At 35.7% G+C, this 14,837-nt stretch overlaps 3 protein-coding genes across 3 annotated transcripts; all 3 read left to right on the plus strand.

Annotated features, from left to right (window-relative positions):
* The first annotated feature begins 23 nt into the window (after positions 1-23).
* LOC114519058 (LIM/homeobox protein Lhx9-like) lies at positions 24-4,177 on the plus strand. Its single transcript, XM_028539111.1, has 4 exons — positions 24-122; positions 2,205-2,446; positions 3,008-3,285; positions 3,652-4,177. Exons 1-4 carry the CDS (start codon positions 24-26, stop codon positions 3,945-3,947), a joined length of 915 nt encoding a protein of 304 aa, XP_028394912.1. The 3' UTR covers positions 3,948-4,177.
* Positions 4,178-5,492: 1,315 nt separating this feature from the next.
* On the plus strand, positions 5,493-10,696 carry LOC114518897 (BRO1 domain-containing protein BROX-like). The gene is made up of 15 exons (XM_028538930.1): positions 5,493-5,933; positions 6,228-6,336; positions 6,707-6,729; positions 7,327-7,447; positions 7,685-7,735; positions 7,872-7,956; positions 8,072-8,118; positions 8,517-8,624; positions 8,704-8,752; positions 8,837-8,900; positions 9,440-9,509; positions 9,592-9,653; positions 9,746-9,824; positions 10,069-10,145; positions 10,340-10,696. The coding sequence occupies exons 1-15, from the start codon at positions 5,818-5,820 to the stop codon at positions 10,455-10,457; spliced, it is 1,179 nt and encodes a 392-aa protein (XP_028394731.1). The 5' UTR covers positions 5,493-5,817; the 3' UTR covers positions 10,458-10,696.
* Positions 10,697-11,612: 916 nt separating this feature from the next.
* Positions 11,613-14,834, plus strand: LOC114518902. The gene is made up of 3 exons (XM_028538934.1): positions 11,613-12,198; positions 13,237-13,401; positions 13,889-14,834. Exons 1-3 carry the CDS (start codon positions 11,745-11,747, stop codon positions 14,095-14,097), a joined length of 828 nt encoding a protein of 275 aa, XP_028394735.1. The 5' UTR covers positions 11,613-11,744; the 3' UTR covers positions 14,098-14,834.
* Positions 14,835-14,837: the final 3 nt, after the last annotated feature.

Raw genomic sequence — 14,837 nt, forward strand, 5'->3', positions numbered from 1 at the left:
ATGCACTTGATCTCGAGAGTTCGATGACAGATGTATACTACAAAGCTGTTGAGTGGAGAAGAAGGATAGGATCCAGCGGAAGATTAAAAGATCTGGATAAGATTGATACTTTGTTTCTAAAGGTAGGAAATGAGTATCAATATAACGTGATCAGAATCTCGTTGAGCAATATAAGAACGATGAAAATCTAAACTAAAAACTGATGCTCTATAAATTAATTTTATTCTGTTTCGTTTGACTTTGAAACGCGCGTTACCATGCAATTCTGATTGGCCCTTTTAAAAGAGTTTAGTCCAGCAGAAAAACTTTTTTATTTACCATTGCTTTCTCATGCAATTTTGTGTGATGGAGTAGCTATCTGTGTTTATATAACTGGATAGTCATTTCTTCTTTCCGGCTGATAAATTCATTTTTAAGGAAACTGCGGCGTAGGTGCAAAACAGTAAAACGGATTGAATTTTTCAACAAACTCGACTATTTTTTTCTCTTGCAATTTTTTCAACAGGAAACATGTTTTTAGGATAAGCGATAGAGCTTATCATCTGCACTGATGTGCCCAGCCTCAATTCATTTATCACCTGGAAATATCAGTTCATATATGTAAACTGCCCAAAATATATAACTACAAGGAAACTTTTTTAGACGTTTCAACCTAAGTGCCTTTAGTTAGTTTAGGATTTCGTAGTAATATACTAGATCGCATCAGAGGAGACTAACTGGCTTCATTTTGAAACGTTAGAATCATATAATGGACCCTCACCCAAAACCCACTGAACAATGGTAATTTTCGACTTCTATATAGCTTTATTCAACCATATAACTGAGAGTTTTCTTTTGCAACAATAACCTTACAAGCGCATGTCAGATATCATCAGGTTCTTGCCTACTTTAGATCAATGTAAATAAACTGAACGATATTAAGATTACTAATTCTATATCAATTTTATGTATTCATATTGTATTTATCTCAAATTTGTTATTTATATGCACAGTTTACGTATGCACGCGATATTGTAGTGAACTTATCTAAAATTATAAATTTTGACGTCAAAATATATCCCTTATAAATCTCATAAATATTTTGTCTTTGTTTGCATTTGATAAACTACTTTTATCAGATCTTTTTGACGCACAGCTTTTATTGAGGATCGTGTGTTTACTTGATGCCAAACTCTTTTGAATTGGCGAAGAGAGTTTGACACGAAAACGTTTGCTTATACTGTGAAACGGTGAGTTTAGCGGATTTTCAATATGTGCTTGTTTGGCGGTAATGTGAGAAAAAATCATTCACACTGCACATGTACATTAAAATGAGCAAGCTAATTAGTTCGTTAACTATAGAATATTAAACTTATTATTTGTTAGTCATGATATGATATATTGAATGCATGCAGTATATCATTACCCGGCGAAATGAAGTTGTATCAATAGATTAATTTTGTTTCATTTTATACCTTCTGAAAAATGAATGATCAAATGATTTTGACGGCTAAATATATTGTTACAATTATGCATTTACTCCGACGAGGGCAAACCGCTCTTAGTCTCATCCTATATTGCATCATGGAATGCATGTCTAAACTATAACTTTCAGATTAGGCTGTTATAGATTTATCTTATGAAATGTATTTCATTTTTTAGTATGTTCCATCGTTAACCAGCGAACACTAGGTTAGGTTATCCAGTTGATGTATAGACTCATGCAGTACAACGAATTCAAACGATGTTTATTAACTAAATGAAAACTAGAATGGGGTGTATTAACACTACTCAGGGCCTCTCGATGGAGGGGAAGTATAAAGAAAGCAATTATAGCCACGGGCTTTAAGAGAGGCTCAAAATGAAGATTAGGCTACAAGGAAATAAAGGAAAGAAAAGGGTGTCTGTCGGAAACGTCCCCAAAAGTGACTTTTGTCTATTTAATTAATTTATTTTCGTGGCCCTGGAACTAGTCGCCCCACAATACCAAATACAATTAGCCATACAACCAAACGGCACTGTGGACATGTTTTGGTGCCAGTTTAAATTTTTTACCAGATACAGAGTATAAATGCAGCCTGGGACCGAATAACTGTCCTCAGTTATACTGATCAGTTTCCACCAGTTTTAAACTCGATACATGATGTTGATAAGATCAATACATAAAATAAAGAATCGCTGGAAATAAAATGGTTAGTTGACATAGTTTTTTTTTCTCATTCAAGGTGATGTCACTCCATGAAAACAGTAGCTGTATGCAATCCTGCAACGAAAATCTCCCTTGTATTAAAGTAAATAACTGCCGTGGCTGTGGCCATGATATCTATGACCAATATTTCTTAATGGTGTCCCAGGATTGTTGGCACATCCATTGTTTGAAATGTTCCGACTGTCAAGTGGAGTTGGAAACTGAACTAACGTGTTTTATTAAGGATGCCCTCGTGTTATGTCGCATGGATTATTACAAGTAAGGAGTTCTCAACATTCTTAATTTGCTCTTGATGCTGTTATGAGAGAATGGCAGTGGCAAACGTTTTGTTCATAGCCATAGGTCCATGGGTACATTTTTATATATGTGCTAAATTTGTGATCTTTAGTCGGGTAATTGATGTTTATATCATTCGGATCATGCTACCTCAAACTTTTGGGCCTTATGCCTGTGTGTTTCTATATAGTTTCTATATAACTGTTGAAGCTTGCACCAATTGATCATAGGTAAATGAGGTTATATATATTAGGTAACTGCTAGGTAACGGTTGGATTTAGACTAAACAATTTGTGTAGAATTGCACGTGTTTCCACTTTCCAACTGTATAGTATAGTATGACTTAGGAAAAAAAGATAGAAAGACCCAGCATTACCTGGGCAAGAATTAATCAACATGTGCAGTTTCAGAACAAAAAAAAGCAATTTTTTAGAAAAAAAATAGTATGGTTTAGTTTAGTATATAACTCTTTACAGAACGTTCTAGTATCTCTAATTTTGTGCGATAGATCAACTAATTCAAATGTCATTGATATTGTTTTAGGCGTTACGGGAACAAAAGATGTGCAGCGTGCTCACAGACGATCGACAGCACGGAGATGGTGATGCGTGCCCGAGATTGCGTTTTTCATCTCAATTGTTTTGCGTGCGTGCACTGCAAACGGGTTCTTACTACGGGAGACAGTTTTGGGATGAATGGTAAGAAGGTTTTTTGTCATTTGGATTTTCAAACACTTGTTGTTCAGAAACAAGTGAGAAGAAAAAAAGAAAACGGCGAAGGAAGATCGAGAAAACGGAAACACGAAGTCCTTAACTGTGAAGGTAAGGTTTCCAGTGTCAGAAAAACTACGATAAAACAACTGACTTGCAACATTGTCGCATATCGATTTACATGACACAACAGCTAGGCCTTAATATTACGTAGGAAAACTATAAAAGTATGTGAAAGTGAAAGTATGTGTTTGGCAGTTGCAGTTATTCATCAAGTAACATGGGAATCCCATGCGTAAGTTCACGACAAGTGGTAGCGATTACATTGGATTTGAAATAACAATACAACTCTGCATGAGGTCAGTGAGGTGGACTGAGGACTTTAATATAGGTCCAGTTTACTGGCCGTAGCTTGGGTAAAGTAAACACAGTAGTTACCACATGCCATGGCATTGATTTTTCGTTGTATTTTTCTAGGGTTGGCATTTCAAGATGGATGTCAAGGTTTTGGTCTAGATAGTCGAACACACTGTAGTACAAAGACAAAACGAGTACGCACTTCGTTCAAGCAACACCAACTACTCATCATGAAAACATACTTTGCTCTTAATCACAATCCGGACTCTAAAGATTTAAAGCAGCTCTCTCTCAAAACTGGGTTATCGAAACGTGTTTTACAAGTTTGGTTTCAGAACGCTCGGGCTAAATATAGACGAATTTTAACACAGAATGATCTTACTGAGGGACATTTACATTGTGAATTAGAACAATAGTTTAGTTAAAATCTTTCACTCTCCGTTTATGTACGGCCAAGTACTAACAATGGAAACAGGTATTATTTAGTTATTGGAGCTGGCGTTATGATTAGACTAACAGGGACTTTTGGTACTCTCGTTTTTAACATATTTATACATAATATCTTAGTTTAGGGTAGGGTTCGTGTCGTGGAGAATCAAGCAAAATTTATATACTTATACTAGCTGTAGTGGTAGGACAATAGAAGTGCAGAGCATTGAGCACTTTTGTTCAATATTAGTACTTACAATATATATGTTTTGTATAATCAGGGTTTCTACAACTTATTTGCATATGGCTGTCCTCATAGGGGGATAACAATGACAAAAAAGAGAAACAAAGTAAGAATGCATAATATATTTATTAATACAGATCCCTCCCTCCCTTGTGGTTGTCAATTGCAAGGAAATTTCCTTGCATAGTGCAACCCCTGCCTTATGTAACAATATGCAAGACGCTATAGGAGTGATGAAGTCACCGAGAAATTGAAAATGTAGCGTAAAACGAATATCAACATCTCTCGGGAAAGGAGAGAATTACTATTAGAATAGTTAATTACTCCGGCGTCAGCGACGGAGTTGAAAATTCGCCTCGGTTTTGTTTTGTTTTTGTTTTTTTTTTTTTTATTTTTTTTTTTATTATTTTTCGTCGTCGCAAGTCTGTAATGGCGCGAAACATTCTAGTATTTAAAATGTGTATGTGATTGGATTTATCTATGTCCCAGTCTTGTCTCCCAAGAGTTGTGGTGCACAGCTTTGGCTAATTTTCCGATGCGCGATTCGATTTCGCTCGCATGATACGGCAATTCCTCCAAGAGGAACAAATAAACCGTTCTTTTCATGCTTTTCGATTAAGTTTAGACTGAATTGGGGTAAGAATATATTTAATACATGTAGATTCTGGTCCTATTTTAGTAATATCGCTGCTATTTCGCCGTTTAACAAGATGATGTGGTCGTGTATGGGCGCTTTGACTCGTCGTAGTTTGCACAGGATTGAAGATATAATATATATAAGCGCGAATGCCAAAAGCAAAGTGTAAGACAAAGCGAATGTATCATGCGGTTTATTTACATTTTTGAACAATTGAACTTCTATACTTTTTAAAGTACGATGTGCTTCTGAATTTCGCGATGGAACATTTAGGTTCGCAAGGCGTCTAAATGCGAATATGATCTGCATTGTTTATGTTCAGAAGCTCTATATTGAAGACTGGCACGTGCGCCGGAGTTAACGCCAGAACAGGCGTCTTGTTAGTTTAAATTAGTTTTAATTAGAATGTCAAGAATGTCTTATGCAAGGCTTGTTTTCATTAGCGATAATTTTGGCGCGAAGTGACATTTTACTTTTCAGAGCTCTCACTGCACCCATCTGAAACAAATTGCTCAAATACAAAAGAATAAATCCACGGGAAGAAAAGACGACTGCTTTCGACGTTTCTTGAGCCGTCCTATCATGACCGGGCGTCAGCGTTGATGCACGTCGCAGCACTTACCATCTAGCGCGCACACGAAAATAATTTTAAAAACGACGTAATTTGAGTGTAAACACTTTATAATTTTTGTAGAAATCTGCATATGAATTGGGTGAATGTTTCTGCAGTATTGTTTTGGTTGTGTAATATACCTGCAGTGTGTCTATCGTCTAATATAAGAGCTGTAAAGCATAAAGGAAATTAGTTTTTTGTTTCGGTTATAATTAAAATGATAATGTTTCGATAATGTTTCGATCGGTTTGGGTTTATCTTGTGAAGTAACAATTTAGCGAGTACGTAAGATTTTAATTACTAACTGATCGTTGTGATTGAAACCCAACAATTCAGATATTTATAGTAAAGTGAACTTGAATTATGGCACATCCTGCATCTGGCAGAAAAACTACAGAGCATATAAACTTTGGAAAGGCTGTTGAGGGCATACCAAATGGAACCTATGCAAACAGAATTCTTCATGAGATCACTAGAAGGTAGATAAAATATTTTAAGACATTAATGTGGCAATGACATGTAATTTAACTAGAAATTCTCACAAAAGGTTGACCAATCATCAGCAATGTTATTACTTCTGTATATATTGTATTTGCCAAATTGTACATTACTCTATTGAAAAATAATTATCTAGAAGTTGCATGTACAGCTAGCGTCGTAAAATTAAATGTGCCTGTAGTAGAAAAGACCATCAAATTTAAAGCTTGATCTCATGGGTCCCAAAAGTTTATAATCCATGGTTTTTTCTTATAACATTTTACTTGCATTACAAGGCGCCAAGCATTGGAAGATGTTCTCAAGTATCCTGACACATCAACTGTAACAGTCATGAACACCTTGCATGAATACCTTGTTATGCCAATAAGAAATGTTTTAAGCGAGGTATGGTAACTACACAAATTTTTGCCATTTTGTGAATCCATTCATTGCGGGATTGACCATTCATGAGGCCCATGGTGTATTATGACTATTATCAGAGGGAATCCCCTTTACCTCTGCCAATTTTAAGAAACTTTATATATATTTTATGGCCTAGGTTTGTAAATTTTAGGCCACTACTATGATGAATCTGCTACCAACTTTTCTGAGAAGGCTCTAGCTATAACAACATCAAAATAAATTCTGTCAAAGTCTGTTTTAGCTCATTTGAAGTGGAGGGGGGACATATATAGGAGATTTGCCAGTTTTATATTTTATGACATTTACTCACATCACATTGACTATTGTAATTTAACAATTCATTTTGTTTTAGGCAAGACGGCCATTAAAGCTCAAGTAAGTTTTTCAAATTATAGTTTTAGGATATGCCTTTCTGCTAAATTCTAATAAACTTCAGCTTAAATTAGATTGCTTTTGGAGCAACAACTATTATTAGTATGATAGTAATTTTAGAAGGTGTTTGAACTGTGAGCAAGGGCAAAAAAAAATTATTCTGGATTTGGCTGAAATTCATTATACTCACTGTCCATAATGCAAGTTATTATAATATTGTTATAATAAATTAAGAATGAAGTTATTATTCTTGAGAAGGAAAAAAAACTACAGATGTTGACCCAACTATTTAAAGAGAAACCCTGAAACTTAAATCTGAGTTATACCAAACTATGCCAGTATGCCCACAGGTAATTTTAAAGCAACCTTAAAAATCAAAGTTTTAAAACATTGTTCATGACACTGATGAACCTCATTGTAATTTCAAGAAGTATTTTTTCAACCATCACTACAGTTTCATAACACTGAAATCAAGCATTCCATGTGAGCAATTATTTGCAATTCACCCTTTCCCACTCTCCTTAAATGGAGAACAGTTTCTGGCAACAAAAAATAGTATTATTTATGGTGGAGTATTGTAAGTGGATTTAAAAAATCTAGGTTTAAGTGGACAAGTTTTACCAATCCTGAAGAAGAGGCATCTACGAGTAAAGATTCGGATTTTGATCAAGTCTCATTCCTAGTCGCTGTATCACTCTGGCTCATTGAACATGCACATTTGGTAATTTTTATTTAATTTTTTTTATTATGTTGGTTCATTTAACTAATGATCCAGAAGGATTCGCACCTAACCATTGCTCCATAACTGCAAATGAAGATATCGTGACAAACGAATTTAGTACCGTGTCAAACGAATTTAGTACCGTGTCAATGAAGCCTCAGTCACATTAACTAGTATAGAATAAACTTTTAAAATGATTTATACGCTTTTTTAGACCATTAAATGTTTGATTACTAGGTGTTTCCACTATATCCACAAGAGGATGACTTGGATGAGGAAAAAATGAAGGTAATGAAGAAAGATATGATCGTTGAGTGAGAAATTTATTTTCTTCATTTGTGTTACCCGCATTGCTAATGTTGATATAAGACCTCTTTTACAGTAGCTTACTATGCTGTATGTAAGTTATAATCGTATTTAACAGGATGCACTAAATTCTCTTAAACTGGCTGCTGGTGTCTGTGAATGTGTGGAGCAACGACCTAAATCAGATTACTTAGATTTAACAGGTAATTGAATCAATCAATAACATTATCTCTCAGGGTCTTACTTGGCAATTTCAAAAGATGTACTATTTTAAGTTTTTGCATCGCAATAAGTTGTCAACTTTCTTTTTGTATTTAGTTCCTGTAAACCAGGCTCTAAGGCATCAATGCTTGGCTGAGGCTCAGGTATGTATTTATATATCATTCGTCCATTTATCAAGGTAATCGCGGCTACACGAGCGATATTCTCTTTCTAGCGTAGGCTGTTGAGTACATTATGTGCACAATTGTATATGTTTGGCAAAGCAAAGTGATCTACTTCATTAAATTTTCTCAATAACATACACCAGAAACTTGTCAAATGATAAATAGACTGACGGTAGTTTGAAGGTTAGATCGCTAGCGCTATAGGTCATTATAGTAGTGCTTTTTATAGTAAATGAGGCAAAAAATTCAAAAAATACTGAAAAAGTAAAGATGCAGTCTGAATATGATCGCGCAAAATCTGTATTTTGCGTATACTCTGGGTCTATGGTAGGTGCCCGTTTTATTGGTACTTAATTACAAACAGCTTTTGTTCTTAGATGGTAACGATAAATCGTGCAGTTCGCAAAGGCAACAAACCAGCCCTGATCAGCCAACTTGCACATGAAGTAGCAAAAAAGTTTATTACAGCATCCACAACATTGCAGGTGAATTTTAAATGAAAATAGTACTTTCCGGAGTGAAAACATTACATTTATTCCCGAGTTTTTGTATGTTCTTTTAAAGAAATGTGGGAAAGCAGTGGAGAAATGGAGACTCTTTCTCATGTTCAAAGGTAACTGTCATAAGGAGTCACAACGTAGTTTATATTCTATAGTTTAACTATAATTGAGCACAATAAATTGGAATATTTGTTTAGTGGAACTGTATCTTGCCGTCGCAAGATGTTTTCAAGGTGTTTCTTTCCTCGAAGAAAACGAACAGTAAGTATTTGAATTGTTCAATGGTGTACATAATCTATATACGATGTTTACCATGCAGGCAATTTTGGCCGCGTGACTCTAACGGGTCCGTCTATTTCTTCCTGCATTTCTCCCTGCTATCTTCTAGCGTATCATTCTAGTGGTAATTAGGGATATTCCAGTGAACTGTAATAAATAACTGTTATTTTCATTTCACTGGGATATTCATATAATTCTTCATGCACCCAATTTATTTACTGAGAAAGCGATGGATTTATGGTGTGTAAACATGCATGAGTGTATGTTACTGTACGATTAGTTGTTCATCATCTTAATCTTGTAATTATTGCGCTCTCGTTTTTTCGAAGCCTGCCCTGCATGCCCTGTTTCTCTCCCGGAACCACTCCGATTCCGTGAATAAGCGTTCGTTCACTAGCTGATTTCGTGTGCGATACGTTTTTCGTCAAATGAGAAACTGTCGTGGCACGCAACTTGTATCAAGAATTGTCTTTCCCGGGCGAGTTTTTGTTTTGGTAAATCAGGTTTCATTCTTTTTTCAGATCGGGCATGTCTGTAGCCGTGTTAACCGTTGCTTCGAAGCATATCGCTGCTTGTCATCATCTTGCTAAGGTATAATGTCTAGAATTCCATTTTACTTGACATACAGTAAATCAGTTTTTTTATTCAGTTTTTATTCTCTTGTATTGTGCAGGAGTATGCTAAGTTAAAACCCAAGGCTAAACATCCGTTAATGGATTCTCGTGACTTTATCTGGTACTGTATCTATAAATAATTTTTTTATAATGTGAAATTGGAAGTAGCTATACCATAGATAAGTTTTACAATCTTTCTCTCTCTGTCTTCAGGGTGCAGAAATTAGTCGCGTTAAAAATGGACAAAAGCAATCGCGAGAATTCAATGATTTATCACCAACGAATTCCTGAGGTAACTATTGTACCTATGTCTCCATCCACGAGGAATACGGTACACAGTACTGTGCATGTAGGAGGGGCGCTATGCAGGGTGGGTGGGGGCTGTTCCCCCTCCTTGTAACATTTTGGCCCTCCCTAAGAAAATTTATTAGCAGCAAAAAATAGGTAATCCCGACCTTTAAAAATACTCCTGGGTACGACTTCTCAGTGTGTCTTAATTAATATTACTGCACATATAAACATTATTTTCTTTCCAGGAGGCCGCTCCGTTAGACGATCCTAAGTGTTTAGTGGCCAGCACAGAATTCAACTTCCCCCAACCTGATTTATCGGGGTGAGTAACGTTGTTACATTACTTTAGCTTTGTGTTAGCTGAAAATATGGGTCGACACTGGATTTTATTTTTTCGCAATGAACGTTCCATCCGTGGAGTATCCCCAAATTTGAGTGAAATTCATTTGAACTTTACATGCACGCCATATACTGTAACGAAGGCAATTTTTATTGTTACACAATATTTTATTTTAGAGACCCAGTTGAATCCTCAGTTTCAGCTAACACCAAAACAGCATCACCTAAAACAGCATCACCCAAAACAGCATCACCCAAAACATCGCCAGGACCGCGGCCCACGACCTATTTATAAAGCTATATACTGGGAAAAGCATCGGGAAATTTGTGTTCCATATGCGATCGTGTTAAAACGCAATTGCACAGTGCGATATTTACTTTTTGCACTTGGGAACCGTTTGAGCGCATAAATCAGACAATTCGAATTGTATTCCGAGTGAAAACATCACAAGATTAGAACACTTTTCGTAGGCGTATTACATTTATAGATAATCGTTTTTAGGTTTTTACTGCTCGACATATCATATATATATATATATAGCTATAATTTTTCATTAATATCTCAATCATTGATTAAATACGTTTGAATCTGTAGAGAATGTTAAAAAATGTTACTTAGTTCATCAGTTATATCTGTTAGGTTCCTCAACATATACTTATTTATTCTTCTCATGCATTTTTTCCTTGATTTCTGCCCCTCATGTCCATTCTTTTCCCTTTTATGTCCCATGTTTCCACCGTCTCTACTCTGTCTAGTTTCAAAGATGATACAAACGTATTATTGAATGCTACCCAAACGTAAGGTTAGTTTTGCATATGTTACCAATCATAAATATAGTGAAGACTGTTATAATATTTTGTGATACGCACACATTCAACTTTCCATAAACAGTTTTTGGTTCGCCTGGCGATAATTTACGTTTCCAAAATTACCTCCTTAATATCATCAAAGTAGTTCAACCCCGACCAATCACAATATACAAGCCTACCTAATTTCAACGGAGTTCAACAAAGCATATTTATAATAATATAACATTTATAGTACGCGCGTGCTGATTGGTCGAGAAGCGTGTTTCTATATACGGGCTCGTTTTCCTACATTATTTCTCGTTCTCCCAACCGCCCACGCGTGTTTTTATAACTATAGAAACACGAAAAATGCTTTCTATTTCTTAAATAGTCCATATTCGTAAACATTGTTTGTTTGTCCTATTTCCTAAACCGAGATACCTGTATGTAACAATAATTTCTCCCGCATGCACAGAATTATGCATCCATATAAAGTTTTTAAATATCTTCCTGCACGTAATTTTCTAAATTTTCTAAGGGTTAGCAAACAGAAAACGAGTTTCTCTTTTGAATACAGCACCTTTCTTCCATCAGTTTTTTGACATATGTATATTCTAAGATCTATTCAAATTATAATCAATAGGGCAGACAGGTGCAACCGTATTATAGCCTCATATTGATAATAACTCAATCACAAAGAAATTAGGTATTCGGATGTATTCCTCATTGTTAATCGCCGCGATCTTTCATAAATATTACTGCAAACAAGTCTAAGATTTCATGTTGAAAATTCATGGCTTCACCATCAGAAAACAACGCGCGCGGATCTGGAAAGAAAAAAAAATTAACTCGTCTCGGTTCGTTCAGCACTCAAGAGGTTTTTCATGCTTGGGCACATGACTCTCTTTTAAAACCGAAGACTATTGAAGCCTTGGTTGAAATACATCAAATCGATTCTTTGCCTGCGGTCTTAGCGTTACGTAGCAGGGATATTGCAAACCTAGGTTTACCAATCGGTCAAGCAAGGCTCTTCCAAGAAGCGGTCATAAAACTTCATGCAGAATACACATATGAAGAAGCACCGTCTCCGGCAAGAAGAGTTGATGTGGAGGTTCCAACGTATAAAAGCATGTTAAGTGATGTCGAATCACCTGTTGAACGCGGTAATAGACACGGGGATTATTTTAGATTTAATAACTTTGAGATATCTGAAGAAATGGGAGTAGAACTTGGCGAAACGTTTTGTGGTGAGATTTGCTTTTAGACTTATCTATATATATAGGTGTCACTTATATAATTTAGTTCCGCGATAGTTTTGACTCAATGCATATATACCTTGGATCATTTATGATATTTTGGCTCCTGCAATATGCAGGCGGGCTCTTTCTTGCATGATCCTAATCTTGTTGTCGTATGTGACGTATATGAATGCTTCAAGTTTGACTGTTCGGTTTTCTGCCGTTAATGCATACACGTGATAGTGATCAGTTCTTACGTGGCGTCTAAGAGACGGAATATTATAGTTTAGAACTTCAGTAGCTATACCACCAATATGCTATGGTTTAGTTTTAAACGCTCGCTTTTATCTTCATTGAAGAGTCTTTAGTTTATCTCTATTCTTCAGTATATTGTGCATAAAAGCAGCCATGTGTTCAATGCTCTCAAAACCTGTCATCCATATAGAGAGATGATTTTAAACGCTAGACTCAAACAATCCAGTCTCGTTAATCCACGTTTACTAAACTATTTATGCATAGATTACGGTTTTCGATCAGTTTTGGTATAATAGAAAGAGACGAACTGGTATAAATGATGTATAAATTATACTGCCAGTGTAGAAATTACGATTTAAAGTGTACAATTTGATGTTAGAAATAACGACCTGACAGTGAATAGAGCCAGAGCCTTAGAACCTCATTACCCGTATACAAAAGAATTAAATATAAGTTGACGGCTAAGCCTGGTTTCCATTTTGTCGTAATTGTCGTGAACAAGTCATTTTCACCGATGAGAAATAGTCCGAGTGTAAATTTTTCTTTATGTATTAAGATCTGTCATTACTGACTGCACACACATAAAAATATTTTATCACATCAGCCACCTCAAAATATTTACGACACATGTACGACATAAGCATAGTAGAATAAAGAATAAAATTGAAACGATTATTACTTCACTGAATTCTACATGCAGAGCTATAGCTTAGTTAAGGTAAAGTATATCATCATCAAAGATCAAATCGTGCAAATATCTGTCAGTTTATTTTAGAACTTCTCCTGTTTCAGGTGGTGACAAAAAGTTGCTTCAGGATGAACATGCCGAAGGTGACGATGACGACGAAACACAGTCCGGTTGTGCTTGTCAACGATGGCTTTTCATTAGCATTTTTATGCCTCTTATATTAGTTCTATCTATTGTTGGTTGTATTGGTTGGCTGCTGCTATGGCCAAGTAAGTAATGGTAGACTAACGTTTTCGAGCGTTTTCACATTCGTTTTCATGCCAAAACTGTTTCAAAAACCGTAAATTTACAATAGAAGTTTTCAAGTTGAAGATAATTTAATATCTTATAAAGCATGTATATTTTTTCTTGGATCGTGTGGACAGGCGATCCACAATAATTAAATAGACAACCCAAAAACGAATTTGAAAACGACACTCGTATCAGTCGTGTGTACATGAGCCCGGTTACCCGAGATTATACGAAACGTAAGATGACAAAGGTATTAAAACGAGTAAATAACATGATTTTGGACTTCTGGTAGTCTTGTATTAAATCATTCTAACAATAGTATGCGCTTTTTTGTCTCAAAAAGATAATTTAATACCTCAAAATCATCCTACGCTTTAGTAAAGCCCTTTCTTACCAATATATGATCTAAAGACTAAAATGCGGGACCAAATTTCAGACAGTTAACTCTCATTCATTTACCTGCAGTCAAAAAACTGTGTCCTGTCGGCAAGACATTTTCCAAAATATTCAACGCAATAGAAAACCTTATGAAACTTCCTGTGATATCCATCTACTGGGCATTAGGAAAAAGACGTGATCATGAGATAGATCCTGATCAAGAATCAGACGCCAGAAGAAGTTATGGTGGAGTGGATAGTCTGCCTATGCATGATGTAGACAAGACAAACAGATGACTGGTTATACTGTCAAATATATTTAGTTTTAAGTATGGTAGGAATGGATATTATAAACTACAATATGGTGGATATTGTTGTTCAAATAATGGATTCGTTTGAGTAAGAACGGATAATTTAGTGATAAAGTTCGGAATTATGCGTTCAATATCAAAACGCATTCTACTGATTCTATATTAAGGTGGGTAGTGCAGTCAGGTGATCGAAGTCGGTCATCTAATTCTTACACAAACTGGAAAAGAAAACACTGGGTGTGAAAAAAACGATATAAAACAGTTCTTTACGTAATTTTTATAACTTAAACTACACTAACTTTCACTCTTAGTTATTCCTAAAAATTCTCTGAGAGCACCTTGTGGTATGCATAATTCTTCTAACCCTGAGCTCGAGCCAAAAAATTAAGCCAGCCGCACACGACGCGATTTTTGGCGTACGATTTTAGTCGGCAAATATCAAACTGTTTTGATATAGCTATTCCGATTGCAGTCTGCCGACTAAAATCGGATTAAAATCGCACACGCAAGCTTAGCCAACTAAAATCATCGAATCTTTCGACGACGACAGACATCTGCATCATCTTTATACCTCTGCATAATCTGCATGACTTGTAATTATTTTTCACCGCTGACCCACATATGAACACACGGTACGCTCGAAATACCCATAAGGCCATTCGAGTCTAAATCAGTCTCTTCTATTATAAAATTTGGAAAATCTTTGCTCGTATTTTTTTGTTTTTG

Source organism: Dendronephthya gigantea, unplaced genomic scaffold (assembly GCF_004324835.1).
Source record: "Dendronephthya gigantea isolate DGI-Jeju-01 unplaced genomic scaffold, DenGig_1.0 000012F, whole genome shotgun sequence".
NCBI classification, from domain to species: Eukaryota; Metazoa; Cnidaria; class Anthozoa; order Malacalcyonacea; family Nephtheidae; genus Dendronephthya; species Dendronephthya gigantea.

Excerpts from the sequence above, each read along its gene's own strand:
- LOC114519058 (XM_028539111.1), top strand. The coding sequence starts at position 24 with ATGACAGATGTATACTACAAAGCTGTTGAGTGGAGAAGAAGGATAGGA. Across the intron at positions 123-2,204 it reads TTGATACTTTGTTTCTAAAG|GTGATGTCACTCCATGAAAA; the intron begins GTAGGAAATGAG and ends TTCTCATTCAAG. Across the intron at positions 2,447-3,007 it reads TGTCGCATGGATTATTACAA|GCGTTACGGGAACAAAAGAT; the intron begins GTAAGGAGTTCT and ends ATATTGTTTTAG.
- LOC114518897 (XM_028538930.1), top strand. The coding sequence starts at position 5,818 with ATGGCACATCCTGCATCTGGCAGAAAAACTACAGAGCATATAAACTTT. Across the intron at positions 6,337-6,706 it reads TAAGAAATGTTTTAAGCGAG|GCAAGACGGCCATTAAAGCT; the intron begins GTATGGTAACTA and ends ATTTTGTTTTAG. Across the intron at positions 8,901-9,439 it reads TTCCTCGAAGAAAACGAACA|ATCGGGCATGTCTGTAGCCG; the intron begins GTAAGTATTTGA and ends TTCTTTTTTCAG.
- LOC114518902 (XM_028538934.1), top strand. The coding sequence starts at position 11,745 with ATGGCTTCACCATCAGAAAACAACGCGCGCGGATCTGGAAAGAAAAAA. Across the intron at positions 12,199-13,236 it reads ACTTGGCGAAACGTTTTGTG|GTGGTGACAAAAAGTTGCTT; the intron begins GTGAGATTTGCT and ends CTCCTGTTTCAG. Across the intron at positions 13,402-13,888 it reads TTGGCTGCTGCTATGGCCAA|TCAAAAAACTGTGTCCTGTC; the intron begins GTAAGTAATGGT and ends ATTTACCTGCAG.